The sequence below is a fragment of the Equus caballus genome, chromosome 9 (assembly GCF_041296265.1).
Source record: "Equus caballus isolate H_3958 breed thoroughbred chromosome 9, TB-T2T, whole genome shotgun sequence".
Taxonomy (NCBI): domain Eukaryota; kingdom Metazoa; phylum Chordata; class Mammalia; order Perissodactyla; family Equidae; genus Equus; species Equus caballus.
In genome coordinates, this window is record NC_091692.1 from 56608131 (window position 1) to 56630887 (window position 22757).

The 22757-nt window shown below is 41.7% G+C and overlaps 1 protein-coding gene and 1 long non-coding RNA gene across 11 annotated transcripts in view; one reads left to right on the forward strand and one right to left on the reverse strand.

The window, feature by feature from the left end:
- Positions 1 to 2916: 2916 nt before the first annotated feature.
- TP53INP1 (tumor protein p53 inducible nuclear protein 1) lies at positions 2917 to 21826 on the reverse strand. 10 transcript variants are annotated; one of them, XM_070222360.1, is made up of 7 exons: positions 21592 to 21816; positions 20013 to 20131; positions 16786 to 16873; positions 13194 to 13454; positions 12278 to 12635; positions 9186 to 9223; positions 2917 to 7774 (listed from the first exon to the last, which is right to left on the reverse strand). In XM_070222360.1, exons 4-6 carry the CDS (start codon positions 13303 to 13305, stop codon positions 9202 to 9204), a joined length of 492 nt encoding a protein of 163 aa, XP_070078461.1. In that variant the 5' UTR covers positions 13306 to 13454; positions 16786 to 16873; positions 20013 to 20131; positions 21592 to 21816; the 3' UTR covers positions 2917 to 7774; positions 9186 to 9201. The 10 variants fall into 10 exon arrangements, with proteins under 10 accessions (XP_070078461.1, XP_023504485.1, XP_023504488.1 ...); XM_023648717.2 differs by lacking the exon at positions 9186 to 9223; XM_023648720.2 differs by lacking the exon at positions 16786 to 16873 and having other exon boundaries at positions 21592 to 21800.
- LOC138915603 (uncharacterized) overlaps positions 21035 to 22757 on the forward strand; it is a 30315-nt gene continuing 28592 nt past the window's right edge. Inside the window, exon 1 of the long non-coding RNA XR_011421632.1 lies at positions 21035 to 21185. This is a non-coding gene — a long non-coding RNA (uncharacterized lncRNA). The remainder of the gene's footprint in view (positions 21186 to 22757) is intronic.

Genomic DNA, 22757 nt, shown 5'->3' on the forward strand with positions numbered 1-22757 from the left:
TTAAAATGTTATCAGTGCAGGTGGGGTCTGGTTATCATGTGGTCCTATAACTTTGGATAAGAATCAGGTCGGATCAGGTCAGGACGTCCTATGCTTCCCGGAGGATGATACAGATCAATATGTAGGGCAGGAGGCCTTGGGCTTCTCTCCCTGGGGCAGCCTTGATCCTCATCGTTTAGGAACCAAGATCTGGGTGCAAGGTGTTATCATTGCTACTCTCATAGGTCCTCTCAAGGAAGTGTGTGTGTGTATACTAATGCATACATACACATCTATAATTATTTCTATATCTATCTGTACATATATTAAAAATTAGGTTCACCCCAATACCTCCCATTCCACTTTAACACCATAAAGCTCATTCTAGTCTTCTCCATTTCCTTAGTTGTAAGTTCTTTGTCTGACAGTATAATTCTTTTTCTATGCTGCAAAATAAGTTGCCACAACATTAGCGGCTTAAAATGACACCCATTTATTTTCTCACAGTTCCTGTACGTCGGAAGTCTGGCACAGCAGATTTGGGTTCTCTGCTGCATTCTCACCTGGAGGCTTGACTGAGGAAAGGTCTGCCTCCACACTCCCTGGGGTTGTTGGCAGATTCATCTGGCTGTGACTGTAGAATTCATAGCAGTTTGCTTTTTCAAACCCAGCCATGGAGAGTCTCTGCTGCTTCAAATCCGTGACCTCTAGATTCTCTTTCAAAGGGCTTGCCTGATTGGTCGGTCACATCCAGGAGAATCTCTCTTTTGGTCTTAAAGTCAACTGACTAGGAACTTTAATTATATCTACAAAGTCTCCACCTTTGCCATATAATGTAACCTAATCAAGGGGTGACATCCCATTACCTTTGCCACATTCTGTTGGTTAGAAGCAGTCACAGATTCAACCTGCACAGAAGGGGAAGGGATTACAGAAGCTGTGACTCACCAGGGGTCACCTTAGGGTGTGTCTGCCACACACTGTGAGAAACCTGGCTCTCATTATCTACCACATATTCACTTGTTCAGCCCTAGTATACACATAAAATAATAACAATTGCTAACTCATACCTGTGAGACAGATTTACTAATTAGAATAGTATATTTGTGCACAGTTCTGCCTTAGCCTTACAGTACCCAGTAAAAGTACTGACTTCCAGTTACTTAGGTTAGTTCTTTTCTTTCCGTTTCCTTTGAGTGTGGTTATGTACTCATTTGTAACAGTTAGGTTCAATTGTTATTTCTTGTTTCCAATTTGGGTGCCCCATCCCTTACACACACACCCTTGTTGATTTTCAATTTTTATTTTGGAGGCTGTTGGAAGTATTACTATAGTTCTAAAAGCCAAAGCCATACAAAAAAGGATGCTCAGAGAAATGTTGCTCCCTCCTTATCTCCATCAATCGGTTCCAATTCCTCTTTTTTTTGTTTTTTGAGGAAGATTAGCCTTGAGCTAACATCTGCTGCCAATCCTCCTTTTTGCTGAGGAAGCCTGACCCTAAGCTAGCATTCATGCCCATCTTCCTCTACTTTATATGTGGGACGTATGCCACAGCATGGCTTGACCTGGGATCTGAACCAGCGAACCCCGGGCTGCCGAAGCAGAATGTGGGAACTTAACTGCTGTGCCACTGGGCCGGCGCCCCATTCCTTTTTTCCAGCTCTTTTTTACTCATCCTCTGTAAGTACCCAATCTCTTTAGTTTCTGGTTTATTCTTCCTGTATTTTGCACAAATGAGCAGATACATGCATGTTTTCTTATATTCCCTTCTTTCTTACGTGAAGGGTAGCTTACTATAGATACTCTTTTGCACTTTGCTTTTTTTCACTCAGGAGTCTCAGAAATCACTCCAAATCAGTTCATAGAGCTCGTTCTCATATATATATTTTTTGATTGATGTGCATAGACCTCCCTTGTGTGGATGTGACATGATAGTTTCAACCATTCTCCTATGTATAACCATTTAGGTTGCTTCCAATATTTTATACTTACAGACAATACTGCAATGAATTACCTTCTGGTCAGTACAGATTCAGACAAGTGAGGTAGATAATCTTAGACCATATGCCAAACTATGAAACTGTGACATGCCCATCCCCACAAGCCACCTTCACTTCTGATTCGCGTACCTTTGAGACTCCATGCAGTCGTTGCCCTTAACATGTGATCCAGCTGCTAGATTCCTCAGCCACTCTGGCCACCTTGTAAATAGGCCTGGTAAACACTATTCTCAGTAGCAACAATCCACCTGCCATTCTAGGGTAGCCTCTTTGATTTCAAGCTGCTCCTTTCCAAGTCAACTTTCATGACCTTATTTTCAGTTTTGGGTGGCCCTTCCTCACCCCTGCCCCCAGATCTTTTCATCTCAGCTGAGAATCTCAGAGATGATAAAAATCTGTCTTGAAATAGGTTACAATTCTAGAATGCTGATCTTTCCCAAGGATTCATTAACATGGGAGTTATTCTTTGGTCTTCTTATTGAAGCATTCTGAATGTTTACTGGCCTATTCAGACTAGAGCTCCACAATAGAAGGCATTAATGGACATCAGGGATGTCCACAGTGTCATAAAATGTTTAAATAAGATTGTGTCTACATTTATACGGGAAAAGAGACATCGAGATTTCACCAAGCTACCTTAAAAAAGGCTAAGAACCAGTATATTAAATTCTGTATTTGTTTCTTAACACAGATTGGTTGGAGGGAAATGGTACTGGCTGGGAGTCACCCTCAAATTCATGTTCACTTAATTGATTACTCATTTTAGGTAAAAAATTTTAATATACTAATTTTACACGAGTTTTACAAAAAGTACTTTAAAGTGCACATTAAACACTTCTTTTGGACAAGTAAAACTAAATAGCAAGTACTTTAAGTAGGTTTTACCTAGTTTTAAGACTAATGACCATAAAGATAAAATAAGAGCATCTGACGAATGTGAAGTTAAAGGACATTTTATTTACTGATGGATTAAAAACCATAACTCCAGGCAGTGCAAAATGCACCACTGAACCCAATTACAAAGAACTGGTGTTAATACACAATGTTTAAGCAATGCTACACTTATTTTTTGGCAAAGTGCTGTATTGTTTAGTCTGTATATAAAACTGACCATCTATTAACCAATCAGTATAAAAAATTTCTATAAAAACAGAAAAAAAATTTAGACAGTGGCTCAAGAAAACAAGCTGCCATTTATGCATAGATTGATGTACAGTATAAACTAACCAAATGTCCCTTTTGAGTTTTCAAGTCGTTGAAAAAAATTTGTGTCCAGAAATACATTGAGAAGGCACATAGTACAACCTACAATATTCTTCAATCTCTGTTAACTGATGCCCTGCCCTTGAAAAGCAAACATGTTCACAATTTTACTCAAGACAAAAACCAAAGCCACTTTTTTTGTTAAATAACACACACAATTATTGATTAAAGTTCCAAATCTCTCGGGGAGAACAACCAAAAAGCAAGCAAAAGCACTCATACACACCAAGCCTGGAAACATGCACATCTAACCGCCCCAAGTACTGGTTTGGTTTTTAGAAGTCCACCCAGAAAACAAATACTAAAACTTTAGGCAAATAAGAGCAAAACTGGGCATTTAACAATTACATAATTTAAAAACAATGTTGTCAGGAAAATTCTCAACAATATACAAAACATTATCCACTTAAGCTGCCTTCCTTTGAATAGTAACTTCTCCTACCACATAAAGGATACTATCATAAATAGAAAAAAGGTACCCTTATCTGTACGCTTTCCCACCCCGAACCACTGTAATTGGTGTCAAATTTCAAGTGAAATTGGTACATGGCAAGGCTGACACCACTGTTTTATGTACGTTTTCTAAATAAAGCATTTTATATAAAACTTTAAGCATTAAAATAAGTAGATATGGATGCCATTTATAATACATCGACATGGCTGATGGCAGTGAAACCATCCATGATAGTAGCCCAACTTTTAAAAGAATTTAACCAGTATGTATGGGCCTTATAAAATAAAAAGATAATTTTAAGGTAACAATACAAACATAGGCTAGTATCTCCAGTACAAGGAGCAGTCTCTTAACTGATTCTAACAACAAAAACTAATACTTGGAAACTCTTAAACTTTCTCCCTTAACCTATTTAAATTTAAATGTCTATTTTCTAGTTGGAATCCTTCATTTTTTGTTTCCAACTCAAAGAAAAGGAGGATAAGGAAGATACTCTTCTTTGCTCTCTTTTCTCAAGGGTATATAAAGACAATATATTTCCTTGAGGAAGAGAAATAGCAAAGACACTCAGATTCAATGAAAATATAAAGATTATAAACCAGTGTACCTCACAGATTTGAGAAGTAAAAACAATAGGCGATGCCAAATGGCCTTCTCAAGTTTTAAGCAAACTGTCTTCTCACTAAATCAAAGTACTGATACAACAGAGAAGATGTAAACAGGAACAGTTTGCACTGGAACTGGAAAAATGTACAGGAAATTAATGTAAAAAAAGCTCCCTGGAATAGAAAGTCAAAAATCCAATCACTTTGCATCTTCTGCAAAAAGTTCCTCACCCAACCAATCATATAAATGCATTGCCACAGAAGATAAATAATGGATGGTTAATCTTCAACTTACAGTGCAGTACATAATTCAATTAGTTGAGGAAGAAAAAGTAATAAACATAGGATATACATTATAAAATATTTTATTAACAAAAACACAAACTTTGAGAAATGGTGCACTGTAAAAACTAAGAAACTCATTCATGAAGCACTGCTTGTGTGCACCACATATTCCAGACTTTTTCCAAGTAACATTCTGTATCATCAGTTTAGAAACAGTTAGAGCACTAAACTCAGAGGGGTCTTATTTCTCATTGCTTGAAGTTGAAAGGAAGGTGCACTAAAGCACATTGTAAACCACTAATATTTACAACAGTAAAAATAATAATTAACTTCTAATAAACTGCATTTTGGCCATGTTTCAAAGAATATTTAATAGGTCAACATCATTCTGTGTTATTATTGGTCCTGTGTTTTGCACATAGTAGATGCCTAACAAACATCTAATGACCAAGAACTTCAACTGAATTATGTAACCACTTTCTTCAATTCTTACATGTGCCAATTTTAGACAGAAACCTTAGATACTGATATAGAAACCACAGTGTGATATCACAGACGGTGTGGTAACCCTTACCCTGAACATCCCAAAGACTGAAATCATTTGTTTTCCAGGTACAAAGCATAAAAAACTAGGCCCAGATAAGGCATACAAAATGTCAGTAACTGACAGAGATGTAAATATATTTAAGGTATCAGGAAATTTGAAAAACTAATAGTAAAAACAGACCACTGTGATTTAATATACAAACCTGTTCATGCTGCCAAACAAATTCTAATGGCTGAACTTCTGTAACTCGTGAGGTACTAACAACTTGCATGTGATACATGAAAAAAGAGACCCCCATGTACTCAGATGCTCACATCCAGAAGACATTTAGCTGGTCTATTTTCAAGTTACCAACATATGGCCCTGTAACAGACGTGGTGTAAAACACACACACCTTCAGGAAAGCTCTATCTTATCTCCCAACTCTGGTAAACACAAAATAGTAACAAAATAACTTCTAGCTCAGTTTGACTTTACAGACTTGGCCCCTAATTAGAAAAGAAATAAATAAAGGGGTAGTCGAAATGGACGGGGAGTAAGGAGAAAGGGGGATCTAGACTTGTTCTAAGGAGACATTCCTGGCACTTCATCATAGCCAGTGGAGAACAACCTAACACCACCATCTAACTATACCATCTGATCTCTGCCGACTCCAAACATCCCAATCCAGTCAGAAAAGAGCCCAGCTCTTCACCTAAAAGTCTCCCATGGTTCCCTGCAGCAAGCTGCTACAGGGCTACTGAAAAATATAATAATACTTCGCATAACTATATGCTTTTCCCTTGAAAACATTGTATAGATGTGTACTTATTTAATTAGGGTTGCAGAGGAGATGGAAAAATAAGCTATTTGATTACGAAGGTGATACTACCATTCTGTCAGTAGAATTTGCTTTTAGATTGTAACTGTGTTTAACGTAATTTCAGAGGAAACTGGTGAGAGAGTGGATGGCTCAGCAAAACCCATCACAACTGCTAAAACATAAAGTGACTGGCTAGAGGTAAGGAAAGAGATTTTCTCTGTGTTGAGTTAACTGGCCTCCGCGTCAAGTGAACCCTGCACCTGGCCTCATTAGCACCAACACTCTGAAGAACAATTGTGGCATAAAAATGGCCACAGACCCCAATCCCATCACTAAATTCAGTAGAGAGGCCTTTGGAATTACACACAAGGTTCAGTTCTAGACAGCCCTACTTCGAATCAGTATACAGTCCTCACAGCAACTGTGAAGGAGGTAAATATTACTACTCCCCCGTTGGTGGAGGAAACAGAGGCCAAAGTGGTTAAAGATTCTGCCTGAAGCCTGAATTAAGACAAAAAATGAAAACTCAAGAAGCCAACTCGTCACTTTTCATTTAGATGCTATGAAAAGATGTCACCAGGAAGCCCCCCCACACTTGCTTGCCATTTGGCAGGACAGGCTCCATGGCAGAGGATGTATCACTGTATGTAGAAATACAAAGCCCATCTCTTTTCCCTTGGGCAGAAGTAAGCATTAAGTCACTCAAGTGCCTGGACAAGTACTTCAGAATTTATAGCTGATGTGAGGTGGCAAGTGGGCAGAGCTGGCAGGAAAGAATCCAAACAACTTAAATAGTGAACTCATGGGTTAGTCACAGACATATGTTTTTCCAAATACAATTTCACAGGTCTAATTTAATCCCTCTGCGTGTGAGACAAGCGCTTTTGTCCCACAATACCTGTAATGTCTGTACCACATCACACAGTCACATCGGAATTACTGAACGCACTGTTCACTAACACTGAATGTACCTGAATTCCAAAATGAATTGCATGGCTAATCTGGGGGAAAAAACCCATACACACAGAAATATATCAAGTTATCTTTCAAAAGAAAGTTCAGCCATAATTCCATTATATCCATGGCAACTATCACTTGTTAATGCTTAGGTTAGTGTGTAAAAATGTATTCATTATATACAGAAAAGATTATCAAGTACTGGTCAATAAAGTGTATGGCTGACCCTGAGAAATTTTTGCTTACTCAAAAGATTGATTAAGTAATACAAAATAAAATGAAATTGAAAAGATGCCTATTCTCGTACTCAGGAAGAAATGTCTTTAAAATGCTAACTCATGTACACCTCAACAGATTTAAAAACATCCCTAAACACCAAACACTGTAATTGTATTGATATGTTTCCAAAAATATTCTGAAAAAGTTTACAAAAAAGTAAATGTTAAGAGCAAGGCATTATGTGATACACAGCAAGTAAATCTGGTTTTCAAGATAGTGTCTAAACACACTGATAAAACTATGTGATTGGTCATCAATTGGCTGTAAAGAGACAGCATTTTCATTGTCCATACACGCACGTCCACATACATATGCACAAACCAAGAGAAACCAACCAACCAAACTTGAAATTCTTAGTAATTGTACTGACGTGGGCAAGGCTGATGGACAGCCCAAGCATTGTGCTTGACTTGCCGAGAGTGGCAATCCCTGGTAAGATTTTGGCGACGAAGGCTATTTCTGTTCAGAGACTGTCTTTCACTATGTTCTCTTATCCACTGGGAAGGGCGAAAGCTCTTGGGTTGTTCCAGAAAAGCTGTATGAGAGGCAAGAGCTGCAACATAGCAATGAATGTGCTGCCCCATTTCACTTTGAGCTTCCACTCTGGAACAGAAAAAAATGAGGATGTATGAAATAACAGGGTATGTTATTAATGAAACTGAAAAAGTTACTTAGCAATTCAATTTGCCACACCATTTGTTTATGGTTGAATAAGAGCTTAGTGTCTCATGGCTGACAGATAAGTTTATATTTTGTGACCACATTGACTAATAATGGTAGAAAGGAGAAGCCAACTTTTAACAGAAATATGCCAAATAATCCACAGGTGGTTAATTTAGTAGACTGTATTTTTTTAAAAAATGCTTTACACTTTGAGTGAATTTCAATTATACAGCAAACACATTTATATAAGCTTTTCTGAGAGGGGAACTAATATTTATTGAGTATCTGCATTTGCCAACTGTTTTGTAAATATTATGTGCTTTAATTCTCACCATAATGTTAAGAGGAAAATATTTTAATTCCCAAATTTTACTGATCAGAAAACTAAGGCTCAGAGATGTTAAGGTCACAATTATTAACTGATTCAACCAAGATTCTAACACAGGGCTTACTCCAAAAACCATGGTCATGAAGCAGGGTTAACACTGATGCACTGTGCCAAGAGCACCTTCAGAAGACATTTTCTGTCTCTAAGTAACACATTCTAGGAAACAAGCTTTAAATCTATATTTAAGGGGCCGGCCCCATGGCTGAGTGGTTACGTTCGCGTGCTCTACTTCAGCGGCCCAGGGTTTCATCGGTTCGGATCCTGGGTGTGGACATGGCACCGCTCATCAGGCCACGCTGAGGTGGCGTCCCACATGCCACAACTAGAAAGACCAACAACTAAAAAAAATGTGGAACTATGTACTGGGGGGATTTGGGGAGAAAAACCAGAAGAAAAAAACGCAAAAGTCTCATTTAAATAGAATTCCATAAATTAAAAAATCTATATTTAAGAGAAATATGCATCAGGAAATTCTACTCATTTAACATTTTTCTAGGTAAGAAGCTACCCACTTAGTATTACAGAAGACAACTCTGAGTTTTCAATTCATATCACAACAGGGCACATTTTGGAATGACAATTGCATAGCAATGTTAAAAAGACCCTTGGAGAACATATAATCTTAAAATATGGTTACAAACCATATAATTATTTTATAGTTTCTATATTAAAAGCTAATCAAATAGGATAGATCTAAACTATATTAACACATAACATGAAGAGTTTTAAGATTTTTAAGGGTCATTTTACACAGAAATAGCAGTTATATATTCTGCCTATAATCACTAGAGGAAAATACTGTTACCTTTTAATATCTATTTTTTAAATAGTGGAATTAAAGCAGGTCACATTAGGAAACTAACATAGAGAAGTTAAAATAAAGATAGTGGTTTTTTCTCGAGTCCTTAGCCTCCCTGCGCAGACTGATAACACACATCACAGTTTCACAGGGAATATACTTACTCTGTGCCAGTGAGTCTTATAAGCAGCTTTTCCTGGCCCTACAAATGTTAAATGGTGAACTATTAAATTACTAGTAAGACTTAAAATGCTATGTAATTTTATGTTAGACTGTGGTCAATTTTTCTTTATTATAACTGGTGTACTAAGGGTCGTTAAAGGGTATAGTACTTAATTTCAGATTATGATAGCACATGAACCTTCACAGACAATATTTAAAAAGGCTAAAATGCAATAAAACACACACTCTGAAGCCCATCTGTAAGTATGAAGTACTTTACTTTTACCTGCTTTATGGTAATATCCCCAAAGGCAGGTTGGAAACAATCTAACTTCTAAAAGACACATGATTTATTTCCTGCTCAGAAAATATACATATTTACTACATAGCCATCCCCCTAATTTTGGTAACATCTGATTTCTCCCTTGATTATTTGGGCCTTTCTTGTAAGAATTTCAAATCCAAAAAAAGGATGTTAAAAAATTTTTAGTTACTGTAAAACTATAATTTGCAGTACTTTCTTATGTTCAGAAAGAATTCATATAAAGTTAAGTGTGTTCTTTTGATCCTTTATATATGGAAAAGTACATATTTGACTATCCTATATGTTGTATCAAAACATGCAACAAGATATGAAAACAAACAAGACATTAAAAAGTGAACATTCTCACTGCATCAAAACTGCAAACACATAACCAGATGCAGTGCAACATCCTGGACTGGATGCTGGTTTGTACACACTAGATGAAATATTCTGGGCTCTACTGAGGAAATCTGAGAATGGTTTGTGGAGGACATGAAGTGAAATTTTAGTGAAAAAAGAAAAAGGTGGAAATCATTGCCTAAAGAAGCAGATTATAAAATAGTATATATAGCTTGATCCCATTTAGATTAAAAATGGTGTGTGTGTGAGTGCATGTGCATGAGTGCATGCGCGTGGGCACGGGCACATACCGAAAAAACAATATGGAAGGATATATGCCCTGAGGTCTTAACAGTATTCATCTCTAGGTTGTGAGAATATTACTTTAAAATTTTACATTTTTGCATATTCGCATTTTCTAATTTTCTGCAATGCATACATACTGCTTCTATAATAAGTTACTTACAAAGCTGCTGAATACACATACACACACGTACTCTTCAAATACTGCAAAGTAAATCTACAATGCCACTAAATTTAAAGCGACTATTAATCATGCTAAATTCTTGAGTAGAACATCTCAGAGGTGAATCAGGTGGGAAGAATTTTTAAGAACTGAAGAAATTAATTTCAATCAATTATAAAATAATTAAATCAATATCACCTCCAAAAAATTATATTTTAAATTTTTGTTGGAATGCCTGAAACACTAACTTTTTGAAAAACTTATAGCGCTGAATAAAGTGCCAGTTAAAGTAACATTTCCCATCAAAGATCTTACCCAGTATAAAGCCTGGGTAACCAGGGGCTGGCCCCGTGACCGAGTGGTTAAGTTCTCATGCTCGGCTTCGGCAGCCCAGGGTTTCGCCAGTTCAGATCCTGGGCACGGACATGGCACTGCTCATCAGGCCACACTGAGGTGGCATCCCACATGCCACAACTAGAAGGACTCACAACTAAAATATACAACTACGTGCTGGGGGAATTTGGGGAGAAAAAGCAGAAAAAATAAAGAAGATTGGCAACAGTTGTTAGCTCAGGTGCCAATCTTTAAAAAAAGGAAAAAAAGAAAAGCCTGGGTAACCATAAGCCAAGTGTTTTCCAATTTGGTACAAGCATATGTTTATCCTCATTCCAGATCATCTACAATATTGAGACTTGAGAGTGCAGCAAACTCCGGTAAAGTTAACAAATTAATGAGCTGCCTGGGCTTTGTTTATATTTGGCAAACAGGAAATAGCAGAAGATATATACAATGGTCTAGTTAGTAGACTTGGAGCCTGGACAATCCAAAAAGAGGCCCTTTGGATGATAGCACTAACCACAGGAATATTCTGAACTGCTCCTAAGAATCCAATTCACCTGTACCCTTGACAGTTATTAAGGGAATTAAGTCAGTGCAGCATCTCCAAAATACTGTAACACCATGAGGAACATTCCACTAACATGCATCACGGACCAGCAGAACTTTGAGCAAATTAACATGGCCATGGGCTTTATTTTAGTGGGTGGGAACAATCTCGAATATATTCCCTGGATAGAGGCCACAGGACGTCTACAAGTTTGTTTTGGAACATATCACTCTTCACTGACCAGGACCCTCCATGAACCTTTCTAGACCCCCAACCCACCTGCCATTCAAACAGAGCCTTTCAGACCACTGGGCACCCCCAGAGACCAACAAAACATTGTTTCGGTGTGAACTCTTTCCTTTGTAAGGCAGAAAATAACTCTTTGAGCAGAACATTTTGGTAAAACTGCCATTTTACTTTAGGCTTAAGATTTCTCAGGTTTTCAAGGTTAAGTGCCATTTGATGTGACCTAGCTAGGACTACTTGGAAGAAAATAGAGTTGCATTTTAAGATGTACTATTCTTGTCGAATTTGATACCCCAAATAATCCAGTCTACAAAGTGCTAGAGTTATATTCTAAGATACTTAGCAGGAATGCAAGTCTTTTCTTTCCATTCAGTAGCAGAATATTATAAATGAGACAGCTCTCCACTATATAACTGGGGCCATGATACAACTAACTTTTTTTCTTTCACAGTATCTTATATGTAAATGTCATTGGTTTCCTACAAAATCATCCTCTTCTCCTAAGTGTTTGCCATTTGAAAGTCACTCAGCATGTCAGCAACCTGCTTTCAAAAGGTCTGCAAAATGATAACAAACATATGTGTGTATTTATATATACACATATACAGAGGTAGAATGTTAACAAATGCTTTGAAGAAAATAATAAAACAAGGATATATGACTAACTTTTTTGAAAATTTATAATGAACAAGTTTTTTCATACATCAATTGCCTTGTGCACTGTGCAGATACTTTCATGAATCTCTAACAAGATTACTTTGCATCTTCTAAAAACTTAGCTTTGCATTGTAGTAGAAATAAATAAAATGCATGCTAAACAGACTGCATGTGGAGAGAGTAAAATACAACATACCTGGGACTACTTGGGTCATGAAATTCGTCAGTCCCACAGCTGGCCTCATTGAGACTGGGGCAGGAGTTATGCACAGCATAGACAGACATGCTGGGATGTTCGATGAGAAGGTTTTCCATAGGACTGGTTTCCACCTTGATAGTGGTTAATCCACCTGCAGTAAAACATGGGGGAGGGGTGATAAACCAGCTCTCCTCCATTGGACAGGATTCAAACTGGAGGAAGCAGGAATCACTTGTATCAGCCAAGCACTCAAGAGATGCAGGTAAACAGGAAAAGACTGAAGGATGCTCAGTAGGTGCCTCTTCACTGATGTCTTCTTCCTCGTCCTCTGCTGCTGAGAAACCAGTGCAAGTGTCTAGATGGTAGTCCACAGGCATTGGTGAAGTCCCACGGGAGGACAAGTATCATGGTGATATCACAGAGCACGGAAAAAGAAGAGACAATACTGTTAGCTGATGCTTAGATTCCCCCCTCATTTAGGTCAGAAACAAAACCAGTAATATTCACTCATAGTGATTATAATTTCTGAGCACTGTGTATGTGTGTATGGTGTATCACTGTATGGGACGGATTATGTTGGCTTTACAGGAATAGTTTTAAGACTGTTTCTCTTCTGCTGAGTAAACATATAACGAGCTATGTGGATTACTGCTTGTTGAGTATTAGAGTTTCCTATTAAAGTGCCTCTAATTTGATCAGGGTAGAAGAGTTGCAAAACTGGAAAGTGATGTCAATGAACTTCACTGATTGATTGTCTGGCATGGGATGTTTCCTGTAATTTTTTTAGACAAATTCCTGCTTAATTACTTTTAAGGCTTAAAAACCTTCAGATTTTACTGGTTTACTTATGCAAAAACTGAGATGCAAGAGTTTCTACTGTTACTATGATGATTAACCACTGAGAATACCTTACCTATGAAGTCAACAAGAATCCATTCATCATCTTCTTTCTCACTAAATTCTGGTTCTTTGTTGGAAGAAGTATTGACTTCAGCCACAAACATTTTATTCAGTCTCTGGAACATTGTTAAGGCAAAACTGAAACTTTGGCAGGATGCCTTGATAGCTGAGATTTCAAAACCCCGTCTTCAGACAACCCGATGGCACCAACAGGAGATTAAAGTGCACGAGGTGCTTGTTCAACTTAGGCAAAAAGCAAGAAGAGTCATTATCCCTAAAACAAAACAGAGAAAGAAGGTTATTTTAAACCAGCGTGTATTTACATAATATTTGAATATATTTTAATAATTTAGAAGTACACACACGCACCCTTAGAAGAAAGCACATGCCTTAGCCTACATCTACAGCTGTTCCCCTCCTGCAGGAGTCAAAACACAAGAATTGCAGTATCTCTTATTTACAAAACATTATAAATGGAGTACTCAAATGCCAACTGTGAATATCTTAAAATGTGAACTAAAAGAGAAGGAGTTGGTTCTTTTTCACATTTGTGCTTTTATAATAAGAGATTTGAATAAATGTATTTTAAACTGCAATACTGGGGCCGGCCCTGTGGCCGAGTAGTTAAGTTGGCACACTCCGCTGCGGGGGCCCAGGGTTTTACCGGTTCGGATCCTGGGCGTGGACACGGCACCACTGGTCAGGCCATGCTGAGGCGGTGACCCACATGTCACAACAAGAAGGACCCACAATTACAATATACAACTATGTGCCAGGGGGCTTTGGGAAGAAAAAGGAAAATTAAAATCTTTAAAAAAGAAAAATTGCAATACTGCTTTTCTCTAAGTAGAGGAACAAAAACTAGATGTTAACGTTCTTGCTATGATATTCAGCTGCCCAGAAGCTGCCAAATAAGCCCAGCAATAGTGCCCAGTGACCGCCATTATGCCAGCTTTCATCTTTCCTGACTCATTTTCTCCTCCGCTCTGTACTTCTCATGTGACTGTAAGCATCCCAAATTAAAATCTGTAAGTGCAGCATACTTTGACCTTCAAAACACTTCCTACAGCTGGCATGCAGAGATTTACAATGTAGAAAACTGAGCTGACAGTGAGTAGAACTGGAAACAACCATTCACTGCATGGTGGCTAAGCAGTTAGTGCTGTGGTCAGTGTGCCTGGATTAAAGTGCTGGGTCTGCTGCTCATGCCCTATGTGAATCAGGAAGTTACACTACTTCAGTTGGTAATAGTTCCTACCTCATGGAGTTCTGGTGAGTTCTAAATGAGGAACTCCAGCCTTGTCTCATCTTATTCTGGAACTCCAGAATATATCCATTTCTCCCTGGTTACCTGATGGGCATATCGAACCTAACACACACCAAAGAGTACTTTTAATTTTTTCCTCACAAACTTAGGTACACTGTCCTTCAGCAGCATCCAGCAGTTATTCAGGCCAAAAAGGTAGCAGTTACCCTTGACTTGTGCCCTACCATCCCCCATGCTCCTCACCCAACCCCTCATCCAAACTATCAGCAAGTCCTACTGACTCTAGCTGCACATGTAGCTTGAAGCCGCCTACTTCTCTCCAACACTCTTGTCCTAGTTGAAGCCAAGCTGGTGTCTCTCTGGACTTTGCCAATATCTACCTCCTAGATGGTCTCCATGAGCTACTCTAGTAAAATGATAATACAGGCAACATATTCAGCAAGGCACTTGGCCCAAAGTTCTCAGTCAATGTCAACTATTATTCTGCAGATATTTACTGAGCACCTATTACACAGCAGGCATAGTGCTCAGCACAGGGAGAAGCAGTGAATAAGGCCCTCCACAGCAAGTGTAACAACCCCAGGTGATGAATGCCACAGAAGGAGAAATACTGATCTTCCTCAGATCTATGCACGTGGAGGTCAGGGGAGGACTTCCGCAATAAATGACTTCAATCTTGAGTGGTTGAGAAGATCAAGAATGGAGGAAGGGGGAGAAGGAACACGGTGGAAACCTGTAGATGAGTGAGGATGTGGCACCTTCAGCATGGCTCAAGATCCAGATGGAAGGTTGTGAGAACAGACATGGGGGGCTAAGCGGGAACCAGATCCTGCAGGACCTTGTAAGCCAGAAGTTAAGGGGAGGGAAAAGTCAAAGATGACCCAGGTTTATGGCCTGACTATTTAGTGGATTAGGAATACTACAGAAGGTGAAGGTTGGGCATTTTGGACATGCAGACTTCGGGAAATCTGTAAGTCACGCACCTGGAGACATTTAGAAGGGAGCTCAATACAGGGCTCTGGTGGGGGCACAGATCTGCTGGGGGCACAGATTTGGGAATTGTCAACACAAAGGGGGTAACACAAACCATAAGAGTGGATGAGATCATCCAGGAATGGTAACAGGCACCTTGCTAAATGACCCTTCTTTTTCTCACAAGCATCAATCTTGAATCCATAACTTCAGACTCTTGACATTTCATTTTAAAAAGACATCTTTAGCTGTAAATGTAGTTAGAATCTGTGGTTGATGAGACTCCTGGTTCAATTCTTTATGTGCAAATTGTACTGCTGAAATTGTCTGGCACACTACTACGAATGTGTAGTATTATGAATGTGTTCAAATAAATGACATTTGAACATTTTTCTGGTCACAATCCATCATCCTCAGCAATTAATTATTAAAAACTGGTAAACAGGAAGTGTCACTTGCCTAACCAGTCTTCCTGAAACCCTTCTGCAGAGCAACATGGCCAGATCATGAAGGATGGAGCTCTAGTAAGAGAATTCAAGTTCAGCTTTATGTTCCATATTAGAGAAATTAGAACAAAAGCAGGCTGTGTAGTTTGCCTGACTTACTGGGTGTGATAGTTAGATCTCATAAGATGAACTTTCACAAGCTCTGATGTAGATAAGGTTTTGAGCATATAAACAAAGATATTTTTTAAATCTTTCCCCTATTTCTCTAAAATTATGGAGGCAGATATTGGGCCCAGGTACAATTGTGTGTCTGATGAACCAGGTTAGAATGATCCCAGTTCTCTTGAGTACAGGTCTGGGCTCAGGCCAGACATCAGGAAGGAAACTGGAGCTGTTGGGGGAGTAGGAGAGCACCCCACAGGGGAACCCTTACTCATCCTGAATGAGTGCCTTGTCCCCCGACTGTGATGCTGTGTGAGGGTAAGGTGGGGCCCAGGCTGGTTAAGTGGCAGCTACAAGGCAGAAAACATCACTAGGGGTACTGAGAATTGGGCAGCTTCAGGTTTCCAATTGCAAATTTCCCTCTCTGGCTAAAGCTCCAAACTCATATAACGGAAGCCAGCTTATGCCTGGAACATACGTAACTGCCACAGGAAACGTATCTGCAGAGGAGCTTTCTATAGGGCAGCATAAGTCGATCTTCTTTCGGTTTCCCAAAGTAAGGCTGCCTCCAGATGTCTCATGTCTCCTGCAAGGGCAACCAACCTTGGGTGGGTAGTGTCCAGGAGCCCACCCAGGCAAGGAAAGAGCTCATCCTCACCTCTCCCTCGCCACTGGTGGTATTTACATGACACACCTGTTGAGGCCCTATGGGAAGGACACAAAGTGGAATCTTGGGGAGGGGTAGAAGGAGCACTGACCTGGACAGCAGCAAGAGAGGGTTCTGGCTCTGCTTCTACCACAGGTGGCTGGAGCTACACAATTTAGCCCTTCTGAGCCTCGATCTCACTGTGAGAAAAATGGGGAGACTGGGTTGGATCACCCCTTTCCTCTTCCCACAGACTTCTAGCAGAATGAAGTAATGCTGATCTAATTATGCAAACTTCCTTTGGCCCTGTTTTCTGTAGGTGTCACAAAGGACAAGGAGCTGTTGGAGAGACCCCAATGTTTAAAACTGTCCAATGAGGTGACTGCCAGGCACATTAGGTGAATGAACACTTGAAATGCAACCAGTGTGACTGAGAAACTGAATTTTAAATTTTATTTCATTTTAATCCATTTAAAATGTAAACTTAAAAGCTGACAATTGAGCCAATTTGGGGAAAACTTTCAAGTACATTTGGAACAACTGATTATTTCCAGTAAAAATTTTACATCTGAATTAAGATGTGCCCTATGTATAAATACACTGGAGTGTATTTCAAAGACTTAGTACCCCTCACAAAAGAATGTAAAATATCACAATAATTTTCATATTGATTCTATGTTGAAATAATGAATAATTTTGGATATATTAGGTTAAATAAAATATATTAATAAAATTAATTTTGCCTGCTGTTTCCTTTTTTTTAAGATTGGCACCTGAGCTAACATCTGTTGCCAATCTTCTTTTCTTCTTCTTCTTCTCCCCAAAGCCCCCCAGTACATAGTTGTATATCCTAGTTGTGAGTGCCTGTGGTTGTGTAGGTGGGACACTGCCTCAACATGGCCTGATGAGCGGTGCCACGTCTGCGCCCAGGATCTGAACTGGCGAAACCCTCGGCCACAAAAGCAAAGCGTGTGAACTTAACCACTCGGCCACAGAGCCGGCCCCTGCTCTTTTCCTTTTTTAATATGCCTACTAGAAAATTTAAATATACATATAGCTTACATTATATATTTCTATTGGACAGTGCTATTCTAGAAATATCTCTCTAAAATCTTGATGGCCTATCCTCCCACCGATGACCCAGAGACTGTCCCTACTCGGTCATTGCTACTCTTTACAGTGGCTGCTGCCCAGGAACAGAGGTTCTTGATGAGGCTGATTCTGTGTGGAGCTAAAAGTCAAAGCAGAACTTCAAACTTCACTCCTTACCACGTCACTTTTTGATATTCACAACTCTAGGGCAATGATAAAACTAAAGGGAAAATTCCAGAGAAAGCATGTGTCCTACAAGGACAAATTTACAAATATAGCTCTGGAATTCAGTGAAGAGGTAGAGCCAAAGAAGAGTAGGTGGGGCAGTGCCCCGGGCTGCTGGGGCACCTGCATGCTTTCAGTGGTAACCAATTTCAGCCAGGCAGTCTCACCCTAGTGGAGAAAAGAAACAAAGTGTCTGCCCACCCCCTCCTCCCCCCGCCCCCCCCCAGGCATTTCAAGAAGGCCGCTTTGTCCCTGTCTTGCTGGCTCAAAATGCCTCCACCCCCTCCTTAAAAAAAAAGTCTGTTTTATTATAAAATGAACAAAACTACATTATAGAAAGTTTACAAAATAATAAGGAAAATAATTATTCCACTGCCTTGTGGCATCCCCGGCACCATATTGTGCATTTTCTTCTACACATAAGGTTTCTTTTTATCATAGTTGTGGTCTAGTGAATGCACAATTTTGTATCCTGCTTTGTTACTTAACATTTTATCGTTGATGTTTTTCATATTATTACATGAGGAGAAATGCTCTGTGGGCAGAGAAAGGTGGCTGAGTTTAATATTTACGGGGAAGGACATTCTAGTTTGAGAACTTAGCAAAGGAGTTGCTAGTCAGGAAGAGCTTGGTAGTATAACTTATTTTCTCTCTTTTTTTTTTGGTGGAAGATTAATCCTGAGCTAACTGCTGCCAATCCTCCTCTTTTTGCTGAGGAAGACTGACCCTGAGTAACACTCCTGCCCATCTTCCTCTACTTTATACGTGGGATGCCTACCACAGCATGGCTTTTGCCAAGCGGTGCCATGTCCGCACCCGAGATCCAGTGAACCCTGGGCCACCAAAGCGGAACGTGCGCGCTTAACCGCTGCGCCACTGGGCCGGCCCCTATTTTCTCATTTTTAAGACAAGTCACCAAAGCCTGCTATGTTTGAAATCTTACCTTTGCTACTTGCAACTTGTGTGAACCTGCGATATTAAGTAACCTTTGGGTACTTCAGTTTTCTTATCTCTAAAATGGGGATGATAGTGCTGACTTGAGCATTAAGTGTGTATCACTTAGAATAGTGCCTGACACATAGTAGGCAGCCAGCAAATGGTAACTTGAAATATTAAAAATAACTTGAAAAAATAAAGTTCATTCCAAGCCATTGTGTGACTGTGAACAAGTCATTTAGCATCTTTGGGTCTGAATATCTTCTTCTGCAAACTGTCCATATAATATAATTAGAGCTACAATTTGCTGAATACTTATTGTTGTATATGACAGGGACTTGAAGTACTTATTTGTCCCACTGTACTAATAATAATACTGACGCTCAGAAATTAAGTAACTTGCTCAAAAGTGACAGAGCCAGTCAGGGGTGGAGCCAGCATGAGAGCATAAGTCTGTCTGGCTCCAGGTGCCTTGCCTTCCCCTGCACTTGATCTTTCAGGCTCTTTCCAGCCTCAACTCTGGCTCTATGAACTTTAGAGGACAGTGCTTTTCAGCTGGTTTTGGCTGCCAGTAGGAGGCTCCAAAAATAACATTTTTAAATTAAAGAAAAAAAAAACCCCACAACTTTGATGATCTAACTTCTAACTATGTGTAGAGTTGTGGCTTCTTGACAGTTTCAAAATATCAGGTGGCTATCCTAACACATCTTGATTGTAAAGCAGCCACAAAATTATCTTTCTCTTTATATCTCATCCTCTCTCAACAGTTTAGAAAAATAAATATGCTGATTCAAGTAATTTAAAATAGATTTTAAAATGCAGAAAAACCAAGCCAAGAAAGTTGTCTTTGCTTGTTTCACTTCCACTCTCCTGTTCAACTAGCTACAGGGAAGCTGGTGTCCCAGGAACCCTCTACTGTCTGCGCTGAAGACTGAATGACAGTGGACAAAGACAGCAGTAAGCAGTAATTCAGTGCCTGTTAACCTTAAATTGTGAAAGTAGAGCCATTCCCAAGAGAAATATGAGGGGGCAATGGAGGGAGCATTCAGAGAAAAGAACAAAAGACAGGATGAAAAAACAAGAGACCTTGGTCACAGAAATTAGTAAGGTCCTGGTTCCAGGCAGGGGCCTCTGAAAATTACACTCCCATTTCAGATTATAGTGGCTGTGACTTAAAATCAAAAGCTTCCGAGTGCTTTTCACATCTGCAATGAAAAATGTATTTCAATTACAAAGCAAGTGATGTCAGGATCTTGGGGCACCTCATTATTACCTGTGTCCAATGACCCCATGGGTCACTTCCCCCCACCCCCCCCCCCCCCGTCCTGAAACTACTGTGTATTCAGAAAAGGCTCTTTCAGCAATGGATGTCCAAGTCCTTGGAAGTTAGGAATGGAAAGGGGTTCTTCCTTAATCTACTCTAAATTGGAATTGACATAGAAGATAATGAGAAGATGCAATTAGGAAATATAATAAAAACAAAGAATCCTCACCTACAATTCATCTGCAACTTAGAAAGAGAAAACATCATTTCCTTTTAATTGCCTGTGTGGTCTTGAGTAAATTACTTAATCTCTCTGGGTTTCAGGTTTCCTATCTGTGAGATAATAAAGCCTATTTCATAGAGTTATTGTGAGGATCAAATAAACTAATGCATGTAAAGCCCTCAGCATAGTATATGACACATAATAAGTGCTCAATCAGTGTGAGTGATCAAAACAATTAGGACTTTAATTATGATGGGCAATAAAGTGCTCTATCCACAGGTCTAAGTTCACACAGCCAGGTGTAAGATCAAGCAGGGTCAAGAAACATACAACCGACAGGCAGGCACCTAAGCACCAGTCGCTAGGTAACAGAGCAAGGTTCCCCGTGGCCACAGGGCCCCCTGTGCTACCAAACTCGACCTAAGTCCAGGAGGGCTGCTGAGGAGGAGGGCTGCTGGAAGAGGAGGGCTGCTGGAGAAGGAGGAACAGGACTGCTGAGGAGGAGGACAGCTGAGGAGGAGGAAGACTGCTGGAGGAGGAGGGCTGGAGGAGGAGAGTTGGAGGAGGAGGGCTGCTGAAGGAGGAGGATTAGAGTTGGAGGAGGGCTGGAGGAGGAGGGTTGCTGAGGAGGAGAGCTGCTGGAAGAGGAGGAGGAGGAAGAGGACTCCTGAGGAGAAGAACAGCTGAGGAGGAGGAGGGCTGCTGGAGGAGGAGGACTGGAGCAGGAGAGTTGGAGGAGGGCTGCTGAGGAGGAGGGCTGCTGGAGGAGGAGGTGAGCGGCGGGGCCACGGACTCCCAGGGATGCCTCCCGGGGCGACGGCCGCGGTCGCTGCTCTAGGAGCCGGGGATCCCGGACGCCGAGGCGCGAGCGGGCAGCCCGAGTCGCACTGCCGGGTGCAGGCGGAGGAGGAGGAGGAGGAGAAAGGGGGGCGGTCCCGCCGCGGCCAAGAAAACAGGCCACGCTCGGGGGAGGAGGCAGAAACCAAATACCCAACCGCCGCCCAGCGCTGGGGCTCGGCTCCTCCGCCCGCACCCCGGGGCCGCGGGCCCGCCGAGCGCGGCCGAGGGGCTGGGCGGCCGGGGCGGCGAGGGAGGAGGGCGCCCGTCAGCGGCCCGGCGGCGCGGGGCAGGCGCTGCGGTCGAGGCAGCGCCGCCGGGCCGGGCCTGCCCGCACTTACGTGGGCCCGAGCTGCAGCGTGCAGGGCGGAGAGGGCCGGGCGCCGGCGCGGGGCTGCTGAGGTAGCCGCGGCTCCCGGACGGCGGGCGCGGGTGCGGGGCCGGTCCAGCCCTCCTGTCGTGGCGCCGCTGCCGCCGGCGGCCCGTCTCGCTCCTTTTGTTGTTGTGCAGCGCTGGGAACAGCTGATCGGCCGCTGCGCCCGCCCGTCGGGCCCGCCCGCCCGGCCGCCCCGCCCCGGGGCCGCGCCAGCCCCGGCCCCACCAATCGGCGGCGCGGGGGCCCCGGGGCCGCCCTGCGAGAGGTTGTCACTAACGCACGTGACCTGGCGCCGAGCCGGGCGACGCTATCAAGTTAGAAACAAGCCCGGGCAGCAAAAGCCGGGTGCCGAGGCGAGAGAAGAGGGGCCGGCGGACGGCAGGGGGAGAAGGGGATGTGGGAGGGGCGGGTGGTACTGGGGGGACTGGGAGAGGAGAGGAGGGGCTGGAGGCGAACAGAACTGAGAACCCTAGGAGTGTGAGGAGGAACTGAAGGGCGAGAGGAAGAGCCCACCCTAGTGGTCCCTTTGGCCAAGTGAGGGCCCGAGGGTTTGAGGCACCAAGGGACACAAAACATACTTTGCTGTGAGAGGAAAATTAATGGCATTGCGAGTGATGGTGGCCAAAGATCCCAAGGAGCCCATTCAGGCCAGCGTAGGCGTGAAACCATAGACAGGCCCACTTTTTGGCCTTCTTGAGAAGGAAAGTCTGGGCTCCAGAGATAGGGGATGCTGGCCCACTCAACCTCCTTTTAGGACAAGGTGGTAACTGACGCTGGGAGCTGACTGAACTTGCCTGTAGGCGCAGGGTTCAACTGACTGGCCCCCGAGGCAGAAGAGGCCCTCAGACCAGGCCAAAGGCAGAGAGGTCAGGAGCCTGGAGGACTCTCTGTGCTACCCGACCAGAAGAACCCTTGAGGAAGAAGAGTTAGCTCTGCTTCTTCCTCGGGCTCTGCATCCAAGCTCTCAGGTGACCCAGGGAGGTTATGACCTCTGTTTTACTGTTTACATACCTGCAAACTGTGGACATTCACACAGGGCCTACCTGCTCTTTGGGTTACTTAGAGTGAGAAGAAAATAGAGACAGTGGGTTTGAAAATGCTTTCCAAACCAAAGTTCTGAATACCTATAGA

What these genes read in the sequence shown, in the direction of transcription:
- TP53INP1 (XM_023648718.2), bottom strand. Translation starts at nt 13,305, where the DNA reads ATGTTCCAGAGACTGAATAAAATGTTTGTGGCTGAAGTCAATACTTCT. An exon ending in GATTCTTGTTGACTTCATAG is followed by an intron (nt 12,636 to 13,193) that starts GTAAGGTATTCT and finishes ACTACCATCTAG; the next exon opens with ACACTTGCACTGGTTTCTCA. An exon ending in CATGACCCAAGTAGTCCCAG is followed by an intron (nt 7,775 to 12,277) that starts GTATGTTGTATT and finishes TTTCTGTTCCAG; the next exon opens with AGTGGAAGCTCAAAGTGAAA.